The 24,772-nt window shown below is 42.2% G+C and overlaps 1 protein-coding gene and 1 long non-coding RNA gene across 5 annotated transcripts; one reads left to right on the top strand and one right to left on the bottom strand.

The window, feature by feature from the left end:
• Window positions 1-3,545: 3,545 nt before the first annotated feature.
• Window positions 3,546-5,381, bottom strand: LOC116963222. Its single transcript, XR_004408039.1, has 2 exons — window positions 5,294-5,381; window positions 3,546-4,209 (listed from the first exon to the last, which is right to left on the bottom strand). It is a non-coding gene; the product is annotated as an uncharacterized LOC116963222 (long non-coding RNA).
• On the top strand, window positions 5,256-23,245 carry RHOH (ras homolog family member H). Of its 4 annotated transcripts, XM_032999280.2 has the most exons (4): window positions 5,256-5,604; window positions 6,651-6,755; window positions 19,598-19,706; window positions 20,020-23,245. In XM_032999280.2, exon 4 carries the CDS (start codon window positions 20,247-20,249, stop codon window positions 20,820-20,822), a length of 576 nt encoding a protein of 191 aa, XP_032855171.1. In that variant the 5' UTR covers window positions 5,256-5,604; window positions 6,651-6,755; window positions 19,598-19,706; window positions 20,020-20,246; the 3' UTR covers window positions 20,823-23,245. The 4 variants fall into 4 exon arrangements, with proteins under 4 accessions (XP_032855171.1, XP_032855168.1, XP_032855170.1 ...); XM_032999277.2 differs by lacking the exon at window positions 19,598-19,706; XM_032999279.2 differs by lacking the exons at window positions 5,256-5,604; window positions 19,598-19,706 and adding an exon at window positions 6,521-6,547.
• Window positions 23,246-24,772: the final 1,527 nt, after the last annotated feature.

Genomic DNA, 24,772 nt, shown 5'->3' with positions numbered 1-24,772 from the left:
GAGAGAGAAAACTCCACAAGTCAGACGATTTACAGAAACAGATGTGGGCTTGCACGCTATGCGTGTGGAAGCGTTTGCGGGTAGGAGAGGGCTGCCCCTCAGCCCCTGGGGCTGCTGAGCAGGGCTGGACAGCCCTGCCGGGCTCTGCCCGGGCTCTGCCGGCCCCAGCCCCTGCCCGGTCCTGCTCTCTGTGCCCCGCAGCCCTGGGCACTGTCTCCGCGCCACACGCCGGCCCCGCCGCTCTCACCCTCTCCCTGACAGCTTCAGGGCTGCACGGCCACTCTGTGCTCCTCGGGGCTGCGAATATCTCCCAAGAGCTCCGGCAAAAAAACCCAACAGTGGGCAAATGCAGAAGAAATCTTGTTCCCTCAACAGGCCAGATGGGTATTTTGGGGATTAGTACCTGATTTTGGGGAAGAAGATTGAATTTGTTCTCAGTGGTGTGACTGCTTTTATGCTAAACTGTCTCAGAACAAGAGACGGGGGAATTAAGTAATCCTCAGTGCAGTTCTTAAACACGCTTCCCTTTCAAGAAAGAGGAAGTAGGTTTTCATATTGCCCTGGAGGAAAGCACTTCCCATACATTGTCCTGACCGACAGTTCTGCACTGGCGTCATGGAAGGAATTGTGCTAGGAAGTTAGCACACTGGTTTTTGCTTATCAGATACCAAGAAAAAAAAAAAAAAAAAAGTGAAAAAAGGTGTGTAAATGTTAGTTTTGTCACACAGCATATGTTGCTGACAACCCAATCTCAAGAGGAATATCCCAGAGAAATAGGTAATCAGTAACCCATACACATTGAGAAAACATACAAATGTATTAAAGAGTAGTTCTGTAGTTAAGACTGCAAAAGGCTGTGGACTCAGAAAGTGGGGAAATCTCTGCCTGCCTTGTCTGCACAAGTGTATGGGTTTAATGTATGGAACAGAGCTATATCAGTCTTGAAAAGTGCCTGGATAAATGTAGATGCCCACACCCAAATATTAGAACCAAAACCAAGTTTTATCATCATTTGCACAACTCGGGGCTCTCTGTTTTGGGCCTGAGAGGTCTGTGCTGCTCAGGCGTGCCCAGGTCTGAGTCACTCAGTGCTTTGTGCCCATCTCAGCACCACCTACACCCAGAAACTGGGTGTCACAGGGTCAAATGCCCCCGAGCAGGGGTAGCTGGAGGGCTGCTCTGTGCCGGCCTGAAGCATAGGGCAAGCCTGTCACTGAAAGCAGCTCCATTGCTGTGTTCCAGGGGGGACAGCTCTGCTTTTGCGGGGCAGACGAAAGCTCTCCTTGGCCAGCTCTACCGGCTAGGCGTGCGGGCAGTGCCCAGGCTGCGGCTGCCCCATGCTGTCCCTCTTCCTCCTGGTGGCTCTCACGTGGCCCTGCCAGGTGCCGGATGGCAACCAGCAGAAAAGGTGGCTGGAGGTGGCACCTAGCGGGCGTGAGGCCCGTGCCCACGACGGCGGGGATCGGCAGCCGTGGCCCTGGCTCCCTGCTGGCAGCACCCCACCTCTCCCGCTGCACCAGAGCTGTGTCAGCTCCCGCGGCACGTCCTGGGGAAGAGGCAGTGCCTCGGGAAGAGGCTCAAAAGCCGCTTCGAGTTAGGGGTTGAAATTTGTAACTTGCTCTGTAACTCAGGAGGGAGGCGGGAGGGGCCGTGGAAGCGGGGGTGGCATTTAAGGCATGCTCCTGCATTTAGGCTTCTCTGTCAGGCAGGCTCCAGCCTCAGTGTGCTGGAGGGCTTTGCTCACCCTCTGAAGACCTCTAGTCCTCCCCACATGATGCTCTACATGCTTCAGCTTGTGACACTGTGAAACCAAAACGGAGGGGTGCCTAAATATTACATTAGCTTGCTGAGGAACCAGACCCTAAATTCATCAAGGCAAAGTATTTAATAGTGTGAGAGTTTTACCAAAATCCATGTAGGAACTGCTTGTGAAACTATATTTTCATTTCCTCTTTCAGATTTAGTTCTCTGACAATGACTAATGCTGCACAAGTTGCTGTGCATGGTCTACTTAGAAACTTTAGCAGTGCTCTCTGCCATGTTGTGAGGAAGCTTCCCTTTCTCTGAGGTATCTATTCCTGGGAAGGGAGTGCTTTCACCCACGGGTTGAAATGGGTCTGGACAACCTACTTGATTTCACCTGTACTGCCCAGGACCCCGAGGGAAAGCAAATAGCCACATCCCAGTTTTCCGAACACACAGCTGGCATCTTGTCCATATGTGTTTTTCCTGACTCCCTTTGAAAATGTTAACAAAAAAAAAATTAGGCTCCATTTTAACCAAATAAACACACTGCTTGTGTGTTGTTTATATCTCTGGTGCAATGCCTAGACATAAGCAACAATTAGATTTGTTTTGTATAATATAATGATCATCTAGAACAGGAGAAAAGGTTGTAGGGCTAAATGCAATGGGTATCAGGAATGTCATGGTTTACTTCCTGAGCATTGTGTATATGATATGATTTGAGGCCAACTAAAATCAGAGCTGAGTGAATCTGAGAACAAAAAGGAAATCAGGCAAGGGAGGGGACAGGAATAGCTTCCTTCCTTGATCTCAAACCCCTTCCTAACATTAGCAGCCTGCTGGTTTCTCTAAGTGTGACAGAAATCAGTGGATTAAGAGACAAATGTGACCCTCATTGTAAACTAGGCCCTGTCTTTACATGACAAAACCTGGGATAATGTTATTTTACATAATTGGTCATAAACCCTTGGTTACTTGAAGTTGAAGACTTTATTTTTTGCTGTCAATTTAGTTTTCAATGAAAAAATAATTTGTGACCTTCCACTCCACACCCATAAATATTTTCCACAACAAAGTGTTTGTTTTTGAAAGTCCCAGATAATGACTCATACTGAGTTTAAAAAAAAGGAGAAGCAACGTATTTTTTAATGTATTAACAATAGTCTCTTAGAGCCAGATGTTCCCCTTCATTGCACAGCATGAAGAGGTGAAAAGGGACAGAAAAACTGCAGTAAGAAAAAAAAAATAAAAGCAAGGATCAAGAGAAATGTATCAGGCTGCAATATTACACCTAACTTTGGAATTGCCTATTGTGCAGAGAGCATGGGGCTGAGGGTCTTTTCGTGGAGTTCCAGGTCACTAGGAAGTGAAGTCATGGAGCAAGTGGATGAATCATGTGCATCCCTAAGAAAGGTATCAAATTTTTATTCAAAAAACCGCAAAAGAATAGAAGAAGCAAAAATAAATCTGACATTCAACTATTTTTTGGGAAGTTATTAGGTCAAAATACTCCAGGAAGCACAGTGGAGGGAAATGGGTGGAAGTCAGGACATGTTAGAACACATTTCTTATTCTACAGTCTTTGTTTTTAGCTGAGCTTGCTTGATTAAAAAGTTGTTTATGAAGTATTTTACAGACGGATGCGCTCTTTATCCAAAATACAAACTGCTTAGCCAGATGGCCTCACATCTGGATTAGTCTACAGCACAAACCGGAATAGAGTAGTTGCATTTTTAAGCAACTGCTATCTGTAGCAGACCTAAAATGGGTGATGATCACTGAAGACATTTATATCAATATAATTTGCGAATGGTGTTTATTTCTCTACTTCTGAGAAGCCGCAGAGTTCTGGTGGAAACATTTCAGAATGTTTGGGTGTCTGATTTTCTTTATCATGATCGCAATGGAAACTTATTGCCTGATTGCATGCACTGGTATTGGGAAACCCAAACCTAGTTAAAAACAGAAGAATAGGTGTTTAATGTGAAAAATAAGTAATACAAGTTCTCACATAAACTGATAATTACCAAAAATCTTGTCTCAAACTAAAAAGAAGTTTGAAGCTTTTAAGAATATAGTATTCCAAAAATGCCTTCTGTGAGACACCCTTCCTTACCTTCATCCCTGTTGATAATGAACTGAATTAGTTTAATTTCATAGGGGAAAGAAACAAATTGATTCCCCAGCCTAACTCTGCAGCACTGTTCTGCAAGCTTTGTATCAGCGGGTTTACAGCATGTTTACACAGGTTATAGTCTTTCAGTAGCTATTTATATTTTTGGCACAAACTGCCTTTCATCTACACATAAATTATCTTTTTGTTTCCATTTTGCTTTATCTTGTAATTTATTCTGTTGTTTTTTAATAATTCTTGGAAGTGGTATGACTTTCTCTTGGAATGTATCATACTGTCATAATGTTAATGTGGACAAGTTTGTTATCTGTCTTCAGAGAGTTCCCATCCTGCAAAGAACACAAAATGCATGGCTTTAGATCTGGATCAGGCAGCCTGTTCCTACTGCTTCATGACTAGAGATGGTTTGAAACAGCTTTACTGAGCCCAAAATATTTTTCTGAAAAGGACTTGGGTTCCATTTCACTGCCTCCAGGGCTGGTTTTGAGGCTGTTGGGGAACCCACTGCTCATGCCTCTGGCTGAGGAGTGGACAGCCCACTGCGCTGGTCATCGGGGCCGCTCGTGTTTATCTGTGGGGCAGCTCTCCTGCTCTGCCAGGGCTCTTGGGCTGCTTCAGGAGCATGGGACACGAATGCCCTCCCTGCAGCCTGATTGCCTGGTCTTCCCAAGTGGACAACCTCTTCTGCTCACAGCTCCTGGAGTATAGACCATAGACCTGGTCTTTGAAACCCTGAAACTATCATCAGAGCTTTGCTTCCAGTGTTGTGGTGGGAAAGCTGGAAGTGATGAGAGCCTGGCCAGCTCAAGTTGTCTGTGCTGGGAAAGGTGGGAGTTCCCACACCTGTGGTTCCTCCTGCTCAGCCTCCTTGTGCTGGTGGAAGACACGTGTATGCTACTGAGATGATACTGGCCAATCCTAACCAATGCTATTGGGGAATCCTCACTGAGTTATGACAAATCCCTATAAACCAGTCTTGAATCAGCCCAAAAGTGCCCGCCTTGGGTTTTGCACAAGGTTAACTAAACATGTACACTGTCTTTTTTCTAAAGGCAGGGCCACAGTCCAGCTTGCATAAAAATATCCCAAGTCTCATTCATGCTACTGGAGTGTGAATCGCACGTAGCACTGCTGGGCAGTTGTCAGTCTGCACCTTTTTTCCTGGCATGTATAGGAGTTTCTGGGCTGTGCTATGCCATTAGCTGCTGTAGCCGAGAGGAGGTGGCTGTAGGAGCAGCACAGTGCAAAGAAAAGGCTTTCTGCAGCCTGGAGGTTTTGCCTCCCTCCCCCGTCTTCAAGGTTTTTACATCTGCTCCCATAGTCACCAAAGAAAGACATACACACTCATATACCAGCCCACAACAAAACCCACACAGGCAGAGCTGAGGAGCTCTCACCAGGAAGCTGACTTACCCTAAACCACTCCGCTGTTTCTCGTCACACTACATCTGGGTCTGCTGTCACTGCTGCCTCCGGATGAGCTAGACCCAGTTGCCAGGACTCATTTGGCCTGTATGTGAAGTGGTCTCTGGTTATCTCTTGAGGGTTTTTGAGCTTTTTTTGTCTCAAAAATATAATTGTTCTAATCTGCTAAAAAAAGAAGTCCATCTGAAAAAGCCAAGAACCCCGAACGCCACTCTTCTTTTTTCTTCCCCTGACTTACGTAGAATAGTTGACTTCCGTAACGTTTATTTCCAACAGCCACTTTCAGCTTCCTGCGTGTGGTGAGTTCTTTACATTTTCTTTTTTTTCTAAAAGTCTTAATGTGAATTGATATTCTGAATCAAATTCAGTATCTTTAGCTTTATTTTTATTAATAAGTTTGTAAAATTGATTCACATAATCAGTTTTACTTTTAATACCTTTTGTTAAATACTCAGTATTGTGACTCCCTGTTAAACAGTGGTCTAGTCCTGCCCCAGATTGTGTATCTTCTGGATTTTAATTTGTTCTAGTTTGTTTCCACTTTAGCATAAAAAGGCCTTATATAAAAGTAGAAAGAGCAGCGTGATGGGTTGTGCCATGCCAGTCTTTTCCGCATTAATTGATGTAAGAAAAAAAGAGAGAAAATGAGGATTACTCTAAAGACGGTGGGTCTGATTCTGATCCCCTTTGCTGTTGTACAAACGATGAACTCAGGAGAGATAGGCATGTGTAAACCTGTAATGCCCCAAAGGACGGCTTTCTTCCCCATTTGTAAAGTGCATCATGGTTATGAGAAAACTGTTCTGCTTCACCTTAAACGTTCCCAAGCAAATTTAGATGAAAATTTTATTGTGAGAATTTGAGAAAGGTGAAATTTATGTTCTTAGGACTGAAGTGAGATACAAATGATTTTTAATTTGGCAATGTATCTGTCACTGGCTCTTGTTCCAGCGGCTGCCGGGCCCTGCTGGGTCTAGCAAGCGCCTCTGCCACCTTCTGAGATGGAAGGTCTTTGTTTGCCATCTAAATGGCCGCGGTTGTAACTCTTTGCATTCATCTCACTCTCGGGGCTTCTTCTCTGCTTTCTGAGCCAACCGTGGCATGCTCATGGTGTGGGATCCCCTTAGTGTGCATGCATGTGTGCACATCTGTGCACACCCATTTCTAGATTCTGCTTACAAAACCTGCATCTTACAGTGATCTAGCAGCAGTGGGATGGTCTCATCACACTGCCAATAAGAGGTAGTTGATCTAGAAGGTGAATGAGGAGGGAACCATCCCTCTGACACAAGTCCCTGCAAAAAATCTGAATGTAGCTTTAAGATTTTCTAACTTCTTCTTTCAGCTGTGTTTCCACCTGTGGATGGGGCGGGAGTGGGGCTGCGCCATCTGGAGAAGGCCGGCTTTGACACAGGATTTATCCTAAAGAAAATACTTGCAGAGGAAAAAGGTAGGATAAATGGGATTAGTTAGCTGTTAGCAGGCACATCTGTCAACATTTTCTTGGTGTCATCAAATGCCTATCTGCTGCTGCTGTCAGAATAAGGTGGGATTGTGCTGCTTTGTATTTCACATTTCCAAAACCTCCTATTTAGATCAGTGGGTGTTTATAAATGTTCCAGAAGAAAAGACTGTACACGTGGACTTACTTGGCTTTAGAACAGGGTTTAATCTCATTTTTCAGAGACAGGTCTGAAGATGTATCATACAAGTGAAGTCCAATTTACCAGAGAAGGTGGGTACAGACTTGATGTGAGTACCATATTTGAGACTTGGTCAGTAACTGCAGGGTAGAAAAGCCCCATGTGCACTTGCTTCCTGCTAAATTGAGAGAGTAGGCCTTGGTGGGGTGTAATAGCAAGTTTTATATACAGTAGACTAGGTGCTGCAAACCAGGAAAAACAGTAGTTTTTTTTTTATAGATAATCTGTGTTTTTATAAGTAATCTGTATTTACTGTCTAAATTCCAGCGCAAAGAATTAAAATTTTAAAAATGGGCTTGATTTTCATGTATAGTAAAACACAAATTCATAGCCCATCAGCAGGGCAAAGTGGCTGTAAATTACTGTCATTTAATCACATTTTAAGGGAATTTATCATGCCAAAGTAGTATGAGATGGTCTCATGGCAGAAGAGCATCAGGCCTCACTTGATTGCCTATATCAGAGGACCCATGTCTACATGCAGCACAGTAAAACCATGAAGCTGGAGGTCTACTTCCAGAAAGTTACTAAAAATACTTTTCCAGCCTGGTGACCAGTTTTCTGAAGAAAATGTTTATATGTAGAAGTTTAACAGGCTCTGGCTCAGTTGCTCCACTGGGAGTGTGAATTTGGGGATGAAATGCAAGTCCTCTCCCTGCTGCATAAACCCAGCAACTAAGAGACATGCTGAAGTCACATCAGCTGGTAACAGCTGCCAGTGCCAGTGATATCAGGAATCTCTTGTACAGCAAGGGGCAAACCATATAAATCCTTAAAGGTGTAACTGGATGCTTTGCAGTATACCCAGAGCACACAGGAAACAAGCAGAAATTGTGGCTGTGGTCTTGCAGGTCTGGCTTGTCCTGTAGAGAGTTGGGTCTGCACCAGCAGAAGCTCCCGAGGAGTTTTTCTTGGTGACACTTTCTGATAACAAGCCAGGGGGACATCCAGGCAGGGAGATGAACTTCTGCTGTTTCCTCTTCTTGCTTTTGCTGTGCAGCTCTAGATGCGTAGCAGCAGCTGGGTTAGGGGCTTTAAATGAGAAGGATTTTCAGTTAAAAACGCCTCTTCTCTCTGAAGCAAATATCCCCCATTTTATCTGTAAAATGTTGGTGCTGTGATTCTATAATTTTAATTAAGAAACAGCCAAAGATTACTGAATGCACTGTTCAAATGATTAATTCAATTTGGCATTGACCATACAATGAAAAATTGCAGAATTTTTTATTAAAATTTCTGGTTTTGTTTATGGTTTGAAAAGAAATAGAAGAAGTATCTGTGAAACTTGCCTTTTTCAAAGTCTTAAGGTGGCATGTCAGGCATGACATTACACAGCTTAACGTCATTTCCAAATTAGGTTCTTACTTTTTGGCCAGTGGTGTGTGGTTTTATAAAATCAGCAGTTTTCAAATGTTTCCATGCTATGAGCACAGTTTACATCTGAAAAATATCTTTGGATAACCCCAGCACAGAAATTAAGAAAGGTAGTTGGCTGTTGGCTGCATCTGTCTCAAGCCCACTATTAAAGCATTATGGCTTTAAAATACTGGACAGGATCACATAAACACAACAAAGTGACAGAACAACAAAATTTGTGGGCTGTAGCCTACCATTAGCTCTTCTCCACAAAACCAAATACAGTTTCACATGTGCTTAGCAGAATTTAGTCATGCTTCAGTTCTTATGTCAGTGAAGAACTGGAAAACCTTCCTAATCCACCAAAAGCATTGATTTACAGCAGAAGGGGAGACATTTGGAGCCAGTGAAACCTCTGTAATGCAGCAGTGAGTGTGAGCACTGAAAGTCATGGGTACAAAACCTTGGTGTGTCATGTCTAAAATGAATAGCTGCTGAAGTAGTGGGGAGCAAGAGTCACAGCTGGGGGCTGTGCCGGGGGGATCGCTGTCGGGGCTGGCACGGCAGCTGGAGGACAGCTGGGACCATGGTTTGAACAGTTACTGCGGGTGTGTGTTCCTCGCAGAGCTGGTACGGAAGTATTTGCTTGTGGCTGTGCCCTGCATTTGTTGCAGATTCTTTGATCTCTCCCACCCTGCACAATCGCTTGCCGCTGTGTCTGCATCGTGTTTCTTTTGCACAAGGAGTCGCATTTGGTCCTTGGTTACAGAAGCCAAGAAGTGTAAATTCCTAGGAGGTGAGGGTGGGGGTGAACTTGGCACGCTTGTCTTTACCTGATGAATTGTATGAACCCGCTGGAAACCACATGAGGATTCTGCTATGGTTTGGGGGTTTCCCCAGCGGGGGGCCGTGGTGCCTTATCGCATAGGAAAGACCCAGCGTGTGCTGGAAAGGGAAGGAACACCTCTCCTGGCAGAAGCCGGCACGAAGGGCTGTGGTTACGTGCCATGCACGATGCCACTTGTCATACACAAGCGTGAGCGTGGAGTACCAGTCTCAATAACTGACACTTGCCCAGTTTGAGGTGGTTGTACCATCTGGTGATATCTCTTTTCCCCGTGAGTGACAGTGAGTTGCTTCTGAAGGTTATCCTGGTTTATGTCAGACTACAGATGAGACCGGCTCTCCTAATATAAAAGTGTGAGACCAAGACCTCTACGTAGTTAGGGGTCTGTTTTGGTTGTCTCCTGGGCACATCGTCATTGAAAGAATATGAAACCTCTCACTCTTGTAAAAAAAAAAACATTCTTTTGTTGACAGTTTGCAGCTTGCCCTTTTTTTTTTTTTTTTTTTCCCATTAAATGACTGTGCTTAAAAACTGGTAAAGTCTTTAGAGTTCACAGTTTTTGAATTAATGACATACTGAATTATCTGTTAACTTCCTCTCATCATCCGTGTGCTTGTGTTATATCATAAAACATCTATCTTAAAAGTCCCTCCTGTAAGTTCTTTTGTTTCCATCAATTTAAATGCAGGCTTTTTAAATTTGTGTATCTTTTAGTGGAGTTTTAATTCTGGATGAAAAGCTGTTGGGTAAAATATCTCTGAGTTTGAATCCAGTTCACCAGGATTCAAAAATAAAGCATGGGAAATGTTCTCATAATGTTAAAACATAACTCTCCTAAAATATCTCTATTTTCAGATGTGTGATCATTTTCATGCAAAATATATAAAAATCAAGAAAATAAAACTTTCAATGCTTTCCACTGAAAAATAGAAACTGTGCATTAAGATTTACCGTAGCTTGCGGATTTGCATGATCTTTAAACCAACTGTAAGCCAAATAGATGTCAGATTTATGTATCTGAAATGGCTTCTCAAAATACTGAGCTGAAGAATGAGTGAGAAGGATTTATATATTACTTTTGGTGGTAAAGAGTAGAGGCTTTTCTCCTCTTAACCTGTTCCATATGACCCAGGGCTGCCTGCAGTATTACATGTTTTATATAAAAGTGACAAGAGATTAAGGTTATACTGGAATTGGAGAAAAGTAAAGGAAAACAGGCCCAGAAATATATACTCTGCTCTGGGATATGGTTGGTGTAAGATATAAATCAGTGTAAAATCTGAACTACCAGGTATAACTTGTACTAATTCCAGATAAAAAAAAAAAATAATCTTGACAGCATGTTCATTTGAAATTGGGCTTTATTCATAACTATGCATAGGATGTAGGCAATTTGATGTAGGCAAGTAGGCATGTCCATTTATCGTGATTAATTTAATTTATTACAATTAAGGAATTCTAGGGGGGCTACATAGTGAGAAAAAATATTTTCCTATCTGTCCTGCAAATACATGTTAACACTTATTTTATCCTTGGGCTGGGTACAGTGCATGAATACTGAATTCTGGGATATATTGTGGAAGGCAACTCTTTTTTAATTTATAAAACGAATCAAAAGGATAAAGACCTTAAATCAACAAATACAGGAAAAGTTATGATACTTGTATGTTTTATATCACACTTTCTACTTGCGAGTGATTATCTCCAAGCAAGCCCTCCAAATTTTTAACATTTTAATTTACATGCATGCACACAGAAAATTTAAGAATGAATTAAAAAAGATGGCAGTTTCCCTCTGGCTGAAATCTAGACTATGATTTCAAACAGTCTAATATATACAGAGGCAAGAAAAAGCTTTTTGTTGCTGGCTGTTCTAAGGGGAAAAGCTAAAATTGTCAGCGAGTTTCTCAGTGTTACAAAATAAATAGCCAACCGAATTATTGTTGCTTATTTTACTGGCTTTGCTCATTAACTCGGGAAGTTTAACATTCATTATAGCAAAACTGAACAGTGACATGCAGTAAATACACATTCTTCCCAAATAAAAAAAAAATCAATATATTTTAGCAAGAAGTCATTGTTGTGAATTGTTTGATCAACTGAAGCATCATTATTTGCTGCTCAATACACTTATACATTCAACACATTTTATTCTTATCACAAAATATGCAAAAATTATCTTCCATCAAACATTGGCTAATTCTGTTCTAACTAATATTTTCCTCCTCCACTTTTACCTCCCACTGAAATCAAACTTATGCAAATGCATAACTTAATGAACATAGAGAACCTCCTTCTCATCCCCCTGAGGTTAGGGTGGGAAGATCTGGGCTTGAGAGTCTCCTTATCTTGTGGTAGGCATTTTACAAAACCAGAGCAAAGTTAAATCTGAATAGACCTTGGAGATCTTGCGAAGGATCCATGGAGGGCAGTGGAGAAATGGTAGGACAATTTTTTTAACGACTTTTTAACATTAATTAAGAAGAGTGTTATATCATCTGTATCGTTCATACGTTAGCTTTTAGCTATACTGTTAATATTGATTACTTGGTAGTGTTTAAGGGACCCAGTCAAGAAGATCAGGTACTGTGCAAACAAGGGAGAGGGCTGCAGCCCTTCCCCAGGTTAGAGCCGAGACACGCAGAACTCGGCCCTCCCCGCGGCAGTGAGCTCCACACAGGCTCTGGAAGAGAGGAGCCCCTTTTGCCTGCAAATGCAAGCGTGTATGTGGGCTTGCCAGGTTGTCAGTTTGAACATTTTACCATTTTACGCACCTGCAGGATTGAATAGAAATCCATGCATTTCCTTAACAACAAAGCCATCGTAACATATTGTAAAGATGTGTCTAAAAAAATTTAATGGCTGCATACGCAGTAGAAATGTAATTGTTTACAGTGTGTGACTACGTAATTTAGTTGTATATGTAAGACTATTATCTATCAGTTGTAACCCAGGTTATTTCAAATCCAGATTTAGCACAGCAGTCGCTTCTGCTCATGTATATGCAAATACACGTGCATACATATGTGTAGGAATAAAGTAATTTAAAGACCATGGTCATTTCAATAATGTATCCGTTCTTTGATGCAAAATATGTATGCAGGTTTTCAAATGATGGTAAGATTTCTTTCCCTGAATATGCATCTGTTTGGCATAGCAATCTGTAGCAAAGTCTTCTGCGAATGAATGAATATCGATGTACATACATACACATGCCTATATAGACGTACAAACACACATGCATGTACATATGGATGACATATTTTTTGTATAGATTCATTATTGAAATAGTTATGTACCTAAATATACACCAATTTATTTTCAATATTTTTGTGTATATAAATTATGCATATACACTTCTGTGCATCCAGTCTAGCAAATAATGGATCATTCTGTAAGAAATTACAAAATTCTTATTTAAAACTAAAAAATATTAGTTATGAATGAAAGGGAAATGGATATTTCATGATAATTATGTCTGCATCTGCAGATGGTAAAAAACCAACCAAACAAAAAAAAAAAAAAACCAAACCAAAAAACCAAACCCAAACAGAAATAGGGAAAGGACTAGGCTTTCTGGAAATAAAACAACCATAGTTGAAGGTTGTAAATAAAAAAGTACTTCACATTTTGTCAGACAAAAAAATTTCGAGAGATTTCAAAGAGTTAAACCTGTAAAAAAAAATCTACAAAAATATGTTGCAAGTGCCTTTTTCATTTGTCTCAAACATCAAGAAAGGTGAACTGTGTTAAAAGAGGATGTGGCATGAAAAATCTGAAGTGGTTTGGGGCCCAAAGCTGCGACATTTCCACATGTGAATAATTCTTCACACACAATAGTATCATTGAAGTCAATTACTTAAATATCATGCATTTTATAATATTAGTCCTTCAGTTTGGCTACAAAGCAATTAGACTTGGGTGAAAATCTGCTTTTTAACTGTGAGTCCATTCTGATAGATAGAGTGACTTTTCATAGGTTTATATGATAGCACTATAGTCAGCGTGTAGCGCGCTTTATCCATGTTAATCTGCAACCGTATCTGTATCCCCATCTGGACCCAAAAGTAGTTAGTTCTGTGTCAGTGGTGAATATATATATACATATATATATCTATATCTATCTCTATGTGTATGTGTGTGTGTACAAAAACAGAGACTATGAGGGAACGCAGACGGACAGATGGTTGGCAAACTTCTGTGCTTGAACATACACACGTGTGACATTTGCACACCAGCTGCTCCCTGTACGGCTGTATGTGTGATGAGACTCAAGAAGAATTTCTTCTCTGTTTAGGAGCAGAGAAGAAAAATTATCACAGGGAAGGGTGGGAAATGAAGGTGACATACCCCGTATCTTGCAGAAGGGAAACACTCAGTAAGTGCAAGGGCATGTGCCACGCTTCAGGCACGACATGCCGCTCCATTTCTGCTGAATTTGGAGGGTATTGGATCAGACTGAGAATGACACATGAGCTGGTCCTCTGTGAAGGGGTTACTTTCCTGCACTCGATTTACCCAAATTTTAATTTGGAGAGGATGCAACACTTATACTGAAAATGTGCCACTTCTGAAAGTGCCCTATAGTGTCATGAATACCACATAGTCGATAATTTACCGTGCCACGCCATAACGTGTGGAGGAAAATTACTTCAGACTCATAGTTTGAGTTCTGAGGCAGGTACTTAGCACTTCCAGATCACATTGACTTCTATTGAGTTTAGGATCTCAGATCAATACCCAAGAGTCTTACAGACTTTTTGTTAATTTTTGGAGCGGGGCTAGTAATTTGTGTTCATGTTTAATTTGTAAGTAGCTGAATCATGGCGTGATTTGTCACAGCTAGAGGGTTCTTTAAGATAAAATAAATATTTCTTTGGTCTAATTGGTTAAATGAGTTAGAATGAGCTTGTATAATTGGTTAAATGAGTCAAAATGAGTTAAATAGTTTTTCTCAGTGGCTATAGTAAATTGAATAGGTCTTCAGACATGTCATTATCCATTGCTTTCATTATAGGTACTATAGGTACTATAAATAATGAAATAGCAACTTTTTAATTGAAGTTATCTCATTATACAGCTTTATATATATGTGCAGTGCGTAAGCCTACGTGTAAATATGTACATTTTCTTACATGGAAAGCTTTCATCCCTTTACTAGGACTCCATGTCTCATTCCATCTTGTAAATAACATTGGTCTGTATTTGTTGTTATTTTATAGCAAGATTCCCCAGTCTCGCTATGAGGGAGTTTCCTTTAAATCTGATGACTTGAGTTCCCTTGCTAATAATAAAGTTGGCAAGATGACTGAACACTTGATCATAAATAATTTTCTTCAGTTTCAGTTGTTAAAACTGCCAAAGAAAGAAACTGAGGTTTAAATTTTCAGGTGTCATCTTCATCCAGAAGTGATTTTTTGCAAAGGCTCCTAAGAATGTGGTTGTCCGTTTACTTTAAACTTCATAAATTAAAAATTATTTTAAAATTGTTTATTTTTGTATTTTTTCAAAGCAAAACACTGAAATTTGAAAACAGGAACAGGATTTCAGTTTTGTGAATAAGAGAGTGAAAGAAAAATTTCTAGTTGTTATGTCTGTTTTTTTTTTTTAATGCTGCAAGAAGATTGTTTTTTGAGATGACAAGATGAGATGACAAGACATCCTGGCTTTGAAAATATGGGTTCATTGCATGTGGCTTACTCTTCTAACTTTAGGAAGCCATTGCAGGTATGATTGTACTTAAGGATAAAATATCTGTATAAAAGCTTCAATGAAATAACCTGCTATCTTGCTCTTGGGCCAGAGAATAAAGATGGCCCCTGTGGCAGCCTGCTTGGAAGGCGAATGAGTAGAAAGCAGATTTTTTGGTGGAGTAGCTTCTAAAAAAGATGCAGCACCTTGCAAACATATAGGCTGTGAGCCAGTTCTCCTTCATGGCAGTGGTGCCACCACTGAATGCCACTAGGGACTGAGACGCTGACACTGTCTGAGGTGGCGGGAGGCTTTTTCCTCGACTGGCAAGACAGGGCCCCTTAGTGCTATAGATCAAAATCATCTTAAAATGAGTTTAAAAGCCAGGAGGCAGCTAACGCAAATGTCAGAGCATCATCTTAATGAATGCATGACAGGAAACTTCGCAGCAAGGGGCCATTTGCTTGCAGACCAGCTGCAGCCTCCAGACGGACTACAGCTGATGTATTATTTTTCAGTAGCCACGTGCTGTGGCAGCAAAGGCCCGTGCAGCAGTCTGGAGGTTTGTATCTGAATGCAGCAAGTACAACTCACCCACAGAGTTGAAAGCAAGGTAGCATGACCTTGGCAACCCGGTGATCCAGCGGAGCATCCAGACTGGATCCACAACGGCCGCGGTGTGTCCGTCACAGGGGCCGGTCATCTCCCTGCCGCATCTTCTGGGTGCTGTCCCTAACCAGGCAACGGCACCTCTGCCCTCCCTTGTTTTCCTGCCAGCCTTCCTCCTCCTCCCTCTCCTTCTACTGCCAGGAGTTGTTCTCAGGCCCCGTCCATGCCCTGCAGTGCCCACTGCCCCTGCAGAGGTGAAGGGGTAAAGCTGTGCGCTGCTCTGGTCACTGGGGGTAGTCGCCGTGTCTCCTTCCTCTCCTCGAGAGCCTCTAAGAGATGCAAGGAGAGTTTTTATGTCTCTGCAGTGCAGTTAGAAAGAGCAGTGATTACAATTAACACGCTGGAGAAGGACTGTAGGCACTGTTTTGCAGACCCCACCTCTGTGTGAGGTGGGACTTACTGCAGTAATGTGGGCAGGCAAAGACAGTGTGTGCATTCAAGCATCGCACAGCAAGTGGAAGTCTCTCCAGTGGTTTTCAACTTTTTTTATTAGTATAAATATTTTTATTTCCTCGCAACGTCAGGTCTCTTCAAGAGCTGGTGTACACAGTGCTCAAACTGAAAAATTAGCCTGCTCTTATCCTGATATCAACAGGAACTGCACTGAGATGTAATTGTGGTAGGGACCGGATAATGGCAATAATAGTTAGCATGTTAATTGCTTTAACTCTCTGAAGCATTTTGTGACTGCCTGATCTAAAAAGCCTGTTGTCCTGCCTGAGTGGTTAGTTTACATATGAGCTAATTCCTTCCAAATCCCAGCCTACCCGTGGGTGCACTATCAATATCCAAGGTAGGTTTTGAAATTAGGAGTTCCTGACTCTTTTTGTTTTCCCCTATCATAAGACACTGTCCGTCCCCTGCAGATGTTTAGCCATAGTGAGCCATGCTCACAATGATCTTATAGCAGATGCCAGAGGCATTCCTGGCATAAATGAAAATCCCATTTGGCTCAGTATCCCTTCTGATACAAGCAGTCCTGCTTTCCTTTGTTGGTAGAATTGTTTCAACACATACTGGTTTTCCATGGGATGCATATTCACGTGAACCCTACACCCACAAAGGGCTTGGTGCTGCTGTGCCCCTCTTCCCATCCCATCACGTTACAGGTTGATATCAGCACTCACCTTCTCCATATCCTATTCCGCCGTGATCAAGTGTGAGGCTTTTGCTCGCACGAGATGGCTGGGGTGGAGGACAGGCAGTGCCGGGAGTGAGGCTGTTGTACGGCTTCTTGTGCTCACGTCGCTGGTGAAGTCCGAGGGCTCTATAAGCCCACAGAAGTGCCAAGGTTCTGTATTCCAGGGACAGAGGGAACAAAAATAAGAAAGCAAAGAAAATAAATGTTGCATTAGTTACATAGACAATATGATACAGTTGACAAAACAGTGTTCTATCTAAAATTGTGCAAGAATTTTCTTTGAGGTTAATCTCAAAGTTTATTAAAGGTCACTATTCAGAACGACTGCATCAGAATTAAACATATATTCATATAATTAATAATATTATAAAAGCTCCCACCTTATTATTCAAATAAATAAAATCTATTGCTACGAGTGATGAAAGCATAAGCCAAAGTAATGTAAAAGAAGATACAGGCTTATATCTGGAATTGCAGATCCAAAATTGACTTGATAAAGTTAGTAAAATTTGGAAAACTAAATTGTTGGGGGAAAAAAAAAATCCATCAGCAGCTTAGACTCAACCATCTGTGATCAGAAGATTTTGTGCAGTCTTAATGGTGTAGCGTTCTGTCGGACCAAGACCATAATACATAATATGAGAGAAAGGAACCAAAGATTTTACAGATATGTACACAACTGGTTGTGAGGTGTAGAAGTGCCCAGTACTGGCCTGTCCTTTAAAGGACATTGTTTTCTGTTGATGTTTAATCTAAAGAATTTTCCGTTAATTGAGGTGAACCTGTGTAATTATTTTAATACAGTAATAGTGCTCTTACCCTGAGGCTGCGTCAAGGACAGGCTATGTGCATAATTAAAAATATATCTTTAGTATGCACATATGTAGTCCCAACTATATATGGAGGCACATGAACTTCAAATACGTGTGAGCAAAAGTAAGATCAGGACTACTGGTGGAAATCTTTCCACAGGACCAGAATATGGACCTTGTTGTATGCTGTTAATTTTTATTCATCAGTGGATTGTAGAACAATATAATTTGTTGTGGTGGAATATTTCAGCTTTTGTTACTCTGTGTGTCCACTAGTCATATTCACTAGTCCTTAATATCTTTTTCAGACTTTAATCACTTATATACTTTCTTTCAAAGTAGCTTACATAATCGGACCTGGTAATCAACAAGCTGAGTACCAGAACAATCCTTTTATCTGTCTTTCTCCATTCTTTGCTATGAAATAGCAAAAGTCATGCTTCAGACATCCTTGTTTTCCCCCACATTCAAATATACACAAAATAATGAGCCCGAAGGCATTAAGGACTACTTGCACCATAGAAATGTCTGTTCTGAAAACGAGACTCAGTACGTGCTAACTTTCTTCTGGGAGCATGCAGCTTTGTCTAAATCACACGCTACCGGCTTGTGGTGAAGTGCAGTGTTTTCAAACTGTACTGCTGACACAATTTTGAATTAGAATACCCTTGAAGGAAAGATATGATGCATCGGACTGTGTATCCTGCATATACTTTTCGAATTTTTCATAGACATATTTTGTAAATGCCTTGTTTAATTCCCTTGAGAGCTTGTTTGGGGAACGGAGAAGGTGAGACAGTGAAGTTAGACCTACCGAACCTTTAAAAAGCAAATTTCCAACTGCTGCCACCAAAGCTGAAACTCACGGAGCAGCCCGTTTCCCGGCAGCCAGGAATGCCGCGAAGCAGCCTCGGCCTCCATCCCACTTCCTAGAAGCGAGCTGAGATGGCGAGAGCAGGGCCGCGCTGGCAGACCAGGAAGCGCCGGCTGTTGCAATGACTCCTCCAGATACCCGTAACTCAAGTACGCACGAGCACTGCCCCGCAGGCGTGGAGCCGCCTCTATAAGACAACGTGCTCCGGCCACGCCGCTGTCACATCTTCTTTCGGCGGTGCCTCGGGTGGGAGAGATGCAGGTGTGCTGGCAGCATGAGAGGAGGTGAGGTAGGGTGCTGCCTCACTACAAAATGAAAGCAGGGGAGCTGCCAGTAGCAGTTGTCAGTGCCTGTAAAATGTTCTCTCTAGGCTCGTCTAGCACTTTTCTCTTCTTTTCCTTTGTTTTTCCCCTCTGTGGAGCAAGCCAAAGCTTTGAGCATACTAGAAATGTGGATGGGTGTGTGTGTGTGTGTGTGTGTGTGTGTGGTGGTGGAGGGTTAGGGTAAGGAAAGTGGAGAGTGTTACGGTGACATAGAGTATATGCATTCTGTGGCCATCATTCATTTCTGTGCAAATAACTAAGTTGTGACTTCTCTCTTCATATATGAAGGAGACAGAAATATGTTATTTGTGTAACATACACATGACATTTTGAAATTATGCAGTGATACTTTTTTTTAATAACTTTTGTTGAGCAGAACTAATTTGCCTTCAGTTCTGCAGTTAGTGATTTTCATAGCATCTTGTGTGCCGCCCTGTGTAAGAAGTGAATCTTGAACACAGCTAGTGGAGAAGAGGCAAATGCTTTCAAAATAGGAAAATTTGATTGAATGCTGGCAGGAGCTCAAAAGCAATTACATACTCTGAAGCGGTACTCTCAGTTCAGTTTTACAACAGAGTAAATGTGAGGGCAGCTGTATCCCCTTCAAATGCAATTGTTTGACTGGGGCAAGCACTGGTTGTATGGCTTTCTTTGGCTTGTGCTTCTTGCTTGAAGAAAAATTTTGAAATTTTTTGTATTTTTGCTGTGAAGCCTTCATTGCTTTTGAAAACTGTTAAGGTCACGTCGCTTGAGATTCTCACCTGAAGTCTTTGCTTCCTGCCTGTCACAAGTGGTTCTGTGTTACTGTTCATTATAGGATTGCTTAAATAGTCAAATTGGTTAGCAAAGAGCTTTTTTTCTCTTGTCTACCTCCAGAGATCACGGGTACATTTTCAAGGGAATCTGAACTGACCAGTTAAGAGGGATTCAGGATTCTGTCTGTCTTGGTGAGAGTCAGAGGCAGGAAGTGTCTCACTAAAAGCAGGTTAGTAGCAGTTATACCAAGGTTAAACTGATTTTGTCATTTTTTTAGACAATTGGAGAGAAAAAATAGTTGGTGTCAGTGGAGAATGGCAGAGGTGATAGGACTATTAGCCTCCGCAGAGCAGCAAGAAGGTTATTTATGTGAATGTCTGCTGCATACGCAGCCAGCTGGGAGGGAATGACAAGGTTCAGCATCCTTGATGTGAGGTACTCCCCATGGTTGTCCAAAGACATGTCCAGATGTCTTTATCTTGATGAAAAATGGTCTGTTCTCTGTGAGTTATAAATGTTACATTTTATTTTTACTCTTCCAGAAACGTAATTTGACTCACTGAAGAATTAGAACCGACAGCACCACAGAGCTGTGCGGGAGAAAAGGGGATTTTAGACTCAAGTGACACAATCAAGTCTTGAGAAGCAAAGAGATTTGGATGGTTTCTCAACAAATGGAAGTTATCTAGAAAGCCTCTGAGACCACTGCATCTCTCCATCCCATTCCTGCTGCACGGAGACGGTGCTCTTGGCCCTGGACGTTAATAAAATGCTGGATTCAATCAAGTGTGTCCTGGTGGGAGACTCTGCGGTGGGGAAAACGTCTCTCTTGGTACGTTTCACCTCCGAGACTTTTCCAGATGACTACAGACCCACCGTGTATGAAAATACGGGAGTGGATGTCTTCATGGACGGTGTACAGATTAGCCTAGGTCTTTGGGACACATCTGGCAGCGATGCCTTCAAAGGCATTCGCCCCCTCTCATACCAGCAGGCAGACGTGGTATTAATGTGCTACTCGGTGGCAAACCACAATTCCTTTCTGAACCTGAGGAACAAGTGGATCGGCGAGATCCGCAGCCATTTGCCCCGCATCCCCGTTCTGGTAGTGGCTACTCAGACCGACCAGCGCGACACGGGGCCCTACCGTTCCTCCTGCATCAGCCCGATAGACGGGAAGCGGCTGGCCCAGGACGTGCGAGCCAAAGGCTATTTAGAGTGCTCTGCCCTCAGCAACCGGGGGGTGCAGCAGGTCTTTGAGTACGCCGTGCGGACAGCAGTCAATCAAGCCAAAAGGCAGAACAGGAGGAAGCTCTTCTCCATTAACGAGTGCAAGATCTTCTGAGGGCCGTCGGCAGTGGTTTTGCCCGCGTTCGTTCTTTCCGCCTTCGCACAAAGACACTGTGGCAGAGAGAATGGCGGGCGAATCAAAGGAGGGCTCCTGGCAGGACCACGGTGCGGGTGCCTCTGGTGAGACAGATGTGCACTCCATCTGACCTGCTCCCCCCAGCACACGCCGGCACTGTCTTTTAAAACAAAAGGTGCAGGTCCTTATTCACAAGCCTGCGTTTGGACTTGGCTAGCCTGGACTGGAGTGGGCCTAGCCTGGAGATCTGCAGATAACAGCTGTGCTGATGTTGTTGTTGTTGTTTTTTTCTGTTGAGTTTCCTCAGTTGTTGGGTTGCCTGCATTTATTTAATGACAAACTTCTGCCTGGATCAACCCCCACCTCTTGACAAGTCTGTCCATGTGAAGTTTTTCAACTTTAAGGATTTAATGTATAAAATCTGACCACTGTGTATTCTATTTAAAAGACTCTTGTATACATTGTTGTAAAATCCTGACAGTTTGTTTTCATATTTTGGAGGTTCTTCCTTTAGCTAACCACAGAAACAAAATGTCCTATCCATATCATAAATGGCCAGCAGGCAAGCCTAGCACTTCTTAGACATGCCCGAGTCACTGTATAACAGTAATCAAATCCAGTACCTCCAGCATAGGAGTGATCAAAACTTAGTGACATTTGACAGCTGTCCTGTGGCTTTGTGAGATTTATTTTGTTATCTTAGTCCTGTTCCTCAGCAATGTGGTCAAAGATGGGATGAACCAGGAGGAAACTAACCTGGTTCTTCTTAGACCTCACCTGGTTACAAACCCAGAAGGGCTGGCTTGCAGTCAGGGCTGGTTTAGACATACAGTTGGGGTGGCAGAGATGAACCTGTGCTATCATCACCTCTGTTGTCCCCGCTGTAATGCTGGAGGCAAAGGATTTCAGTCTCCACGGATGAAAGGTATATTTTTATGAGCACTAAAATTCTTACATATTTTTAGTACAATTCTTTCTGAAACAGTGGTTTTAGTGAAACCAGTTACCTACTATAGTAAAAAACTAAGTACATGGCAATGTTGAATATGCATATTTAGAATGGCTAAATAACTTTTTTTTTTTTTTTTTTTGAGTTTGCATACTAAGTATAACTGCCAGGGTTTTATCAAAATAAGACTGAAACAGGCTTTGCATCCTGAGGAGCCTGGCAAGTCTAAGAGTCAAACCCTGATGTACCTACTCAGGCCAAGTTATCCTCCTGCAGAGAAAGCCAGGCTAAGGAGGTGGAAACTCCAGGTGTGTAAGAGAACTCTGCTAGAAGACGGAGTGGGGTTAACACGCAATTCTGTACATTCCTCATGAGTTGTGGTGTTCCCCTCCTCCTCAGGTTATCTGTCCGCTCTGTCCTCCACCATCTCTCAGGTCTTGCAGATCTGTCTCATCCCAAGCTTTCCGCTGCCATAGAGGAAATCCCCTGGGGGATTTGTTAGTGCATCAAGATTTTTTTACTCCCTTTCCCTATCCTTCAGCTAGCTCAGAACTGACCTTTGAGGGGCTTATAGCATGGTGCCATAAAAGATGGCACATAGCACAGTAGGATGATTCTCTCTCCACACGGATCCTGAGAGAATGACTCATGTCTGTTTTGGCTGAGCCCTGACTCGTGTGTTACAACAGGAATGGATGCAGTGGCTTGTCTGATTCAAATCCAAGGTGGGACTTCAGGAGTTGCCCTACTAAGCAAATAAGCTATAGCTCAGATTTTATCTATTTGTAGTTTGTCCCTGAAAAACTGTTTGGGTGCTCTTCTTCATACTCTATTCTGCCTCTGAGCTTCTCTATAAAGAGAAATTATGAATTAAATCATTCCCCTCCTATGAATCCCAGAGATGATCTCACCTGTGATGTAAGTGAGCCTGGTGGGCACCTCGAATATCTATGGTGCACAGGACATTTGATGGTGTGATCATCCTGCCAGCTCCCAGCCTGGTGAATATTTACCACTCATCAACCTGATTGTAAGGGAGGCTTCTGGTCATAAAACACTGGTCTCGTGAGTTTTTCACATCAGCTTTAAATCTTTACAAGCTTCTGCACCCATGCACACAAGATGAGGGCTCCCATCACTGCCCATCTTTCCTGTACTCCTCTTTCCTACTTCTCTTTCTCTTCAGGTGTTGATTGCAAATCCTTTGCCCCCTGAAACACTAAAACTGACATGTTTGTAAAATAACCTGAAGGACGTGATACTTACGCAGAGTTACACAAGTAGCTAGGTATTTGCAGTTCTTGGTTAAAAATCTTTTGGCTTTTGGAAGAAATATGTTTCTACATCTTAAATCTTGCAATGCCTCTCCACTGAAAGTTTTGGGGTTTTTAACTCTAATGTAAAAGTAGCCATTGTTACTGCCTGAACATTAAAGACCACATGCAAAATGTCACATTGTGAATCTGTGCATCTTCAAGTCTGTTACAATTGTGGACATTTTTGTTATGGTCCCCACTCCACTAATGGATTTAATACCTGATTCCAACTTTTTTTCAGACATATTTTTGCCAGCGTGTTCTATTAAATGGTCTTTTTTTTTTTTTTTTCCCTGTGGGTTAAGCTTTGTTTACAACAGTTCATGCTGCCGGTTTTATGTGTTGAAGAGCAGTAACTGCTAGAACAGGACACTGTGTCATGGTATCTGCCATTGGATGCTGGATTCAGGGACCAGAAAGTTCCAAAGAGTTGTTGTATCAGACAAAGCCAGATGAATATGAGCTCCAGAATCACACCATAACTGAAAATCCCATCTCATCCATATTTGTTTCACAAGGTTTGTTACGATGTATTACAAAATGAAGAATTCAAGGTTTGCTTGCAGTGAAGAAAAGTGGATAGGCTTCCCTGAGATGCCCAAGCTGATGATACGGGATGCACAGGGAATTTAGGGGTGCCTCAATATACTCTTGATTGTGAGTCCTAGAGCCAGTGCCAGGTGTGAGGCCACTGAAAGCTGGCTGATTTTAAAAATCAAATTAGAGAGAGGATAAAGTAACAGGGGGATTTTGGTTTGGTGCTATGTGAAAAAAAAACAGTTCCAATTTTCACAGCCTGGTTATTTTCAGACTCTCAAAGCTAAAAGGCACTTTTCACTGGGAACAAACTGTGAAGCACATTATTTTAGTGTCTGTAATTATGCAGTTTTCCCTGAGCTATAGAGCTGATGTACTCAAAAAGTGTGGCAACTCAAGTGAGGAGAGTGAAATTTGGACATATCAGAACTCAGCCGAAGATGTAGCCCAATGGCTTATTGGGGGGTGGGGGGGTGTTTCACAACAGCGGCCACGGTGCCCGTGGTGTGAACTGAGGGACTGCTGAGGTCTACCCTGCCGGGGAGGTTTTGCTAGCAAGAGGGTCACTGGGTACAGCCCGGTGCTAAAAATCTGGCTCTGATATTCAAAATAGATTCAGACGACAGCTGGGCACACAGGTTAAGTTTCAATTTCTTTTGCAAAACAGCAGGTTGGGAGAGACAGAAAAAATGTACAGCCCCACCTCAGTCGGTTCGAGTTGTTCAGCTGAGGGAAGAGACCTTGCCCAAACGTTCCCTTTCTGTCTTCTCAAACTGATCCCTTTCAGTTTGTTACTCCATTGCTAATTTTACTTTTGGTTGCTATTAAAATAGGTTAAAAGTTAAAAAAACAAACAAACAAACAAAACCAAACCAAAAACTTGGAACTTAAAATAAGAACAGCAGTAGCACTGTTATTTTTGTTAGCGTCTGGCTTCTCATTTTGACAGAAAGTCATTTTGGGTCACTAATTGTTTTACTGAATTCTGCAAGTTGGATAAAAAGTTGAATAGATATGCAATTGTGATTAAAATTGGAAACTATTCTTTTAGCAGAAAAAAAGAAGTATGTTCCTTTAGTAATTTGCAAAATGTGATGAGTACATGGTACATTATTTTAAATACAGAT

The sequence above is a fragment of the Tyto alba genome, unplaced genomic scaffold (genome assembly GCF_018691265.1).
Source record: "Tyto alba isolate M040663 unplaced genomic scaffold, T.alba_DEE_v4.0 Super-Scaffold_6, whole genome shotgun sequence".
Lineage (NCBI taxonomy): Eukaryota > Metazoa > Chordata > Aves > Strigiformes > Tytonidae > Tyto > Tyto alba.
The sequence above is the reverse complement of the archived record's forward strand: the minus strand, read 5'-3'. Positions and strand labels throughout refer to the sequence as shown.

Bases quoted from the DNA above. Each gene is read 5' to 3' on its own strand.
- RHOH (XM_032999277.2), top strand. From the start codon at position 20,247: ATGCTGGATTCAATCAAGTGTGTCCTGGTGGGAGACTCTGCGGTGGGG.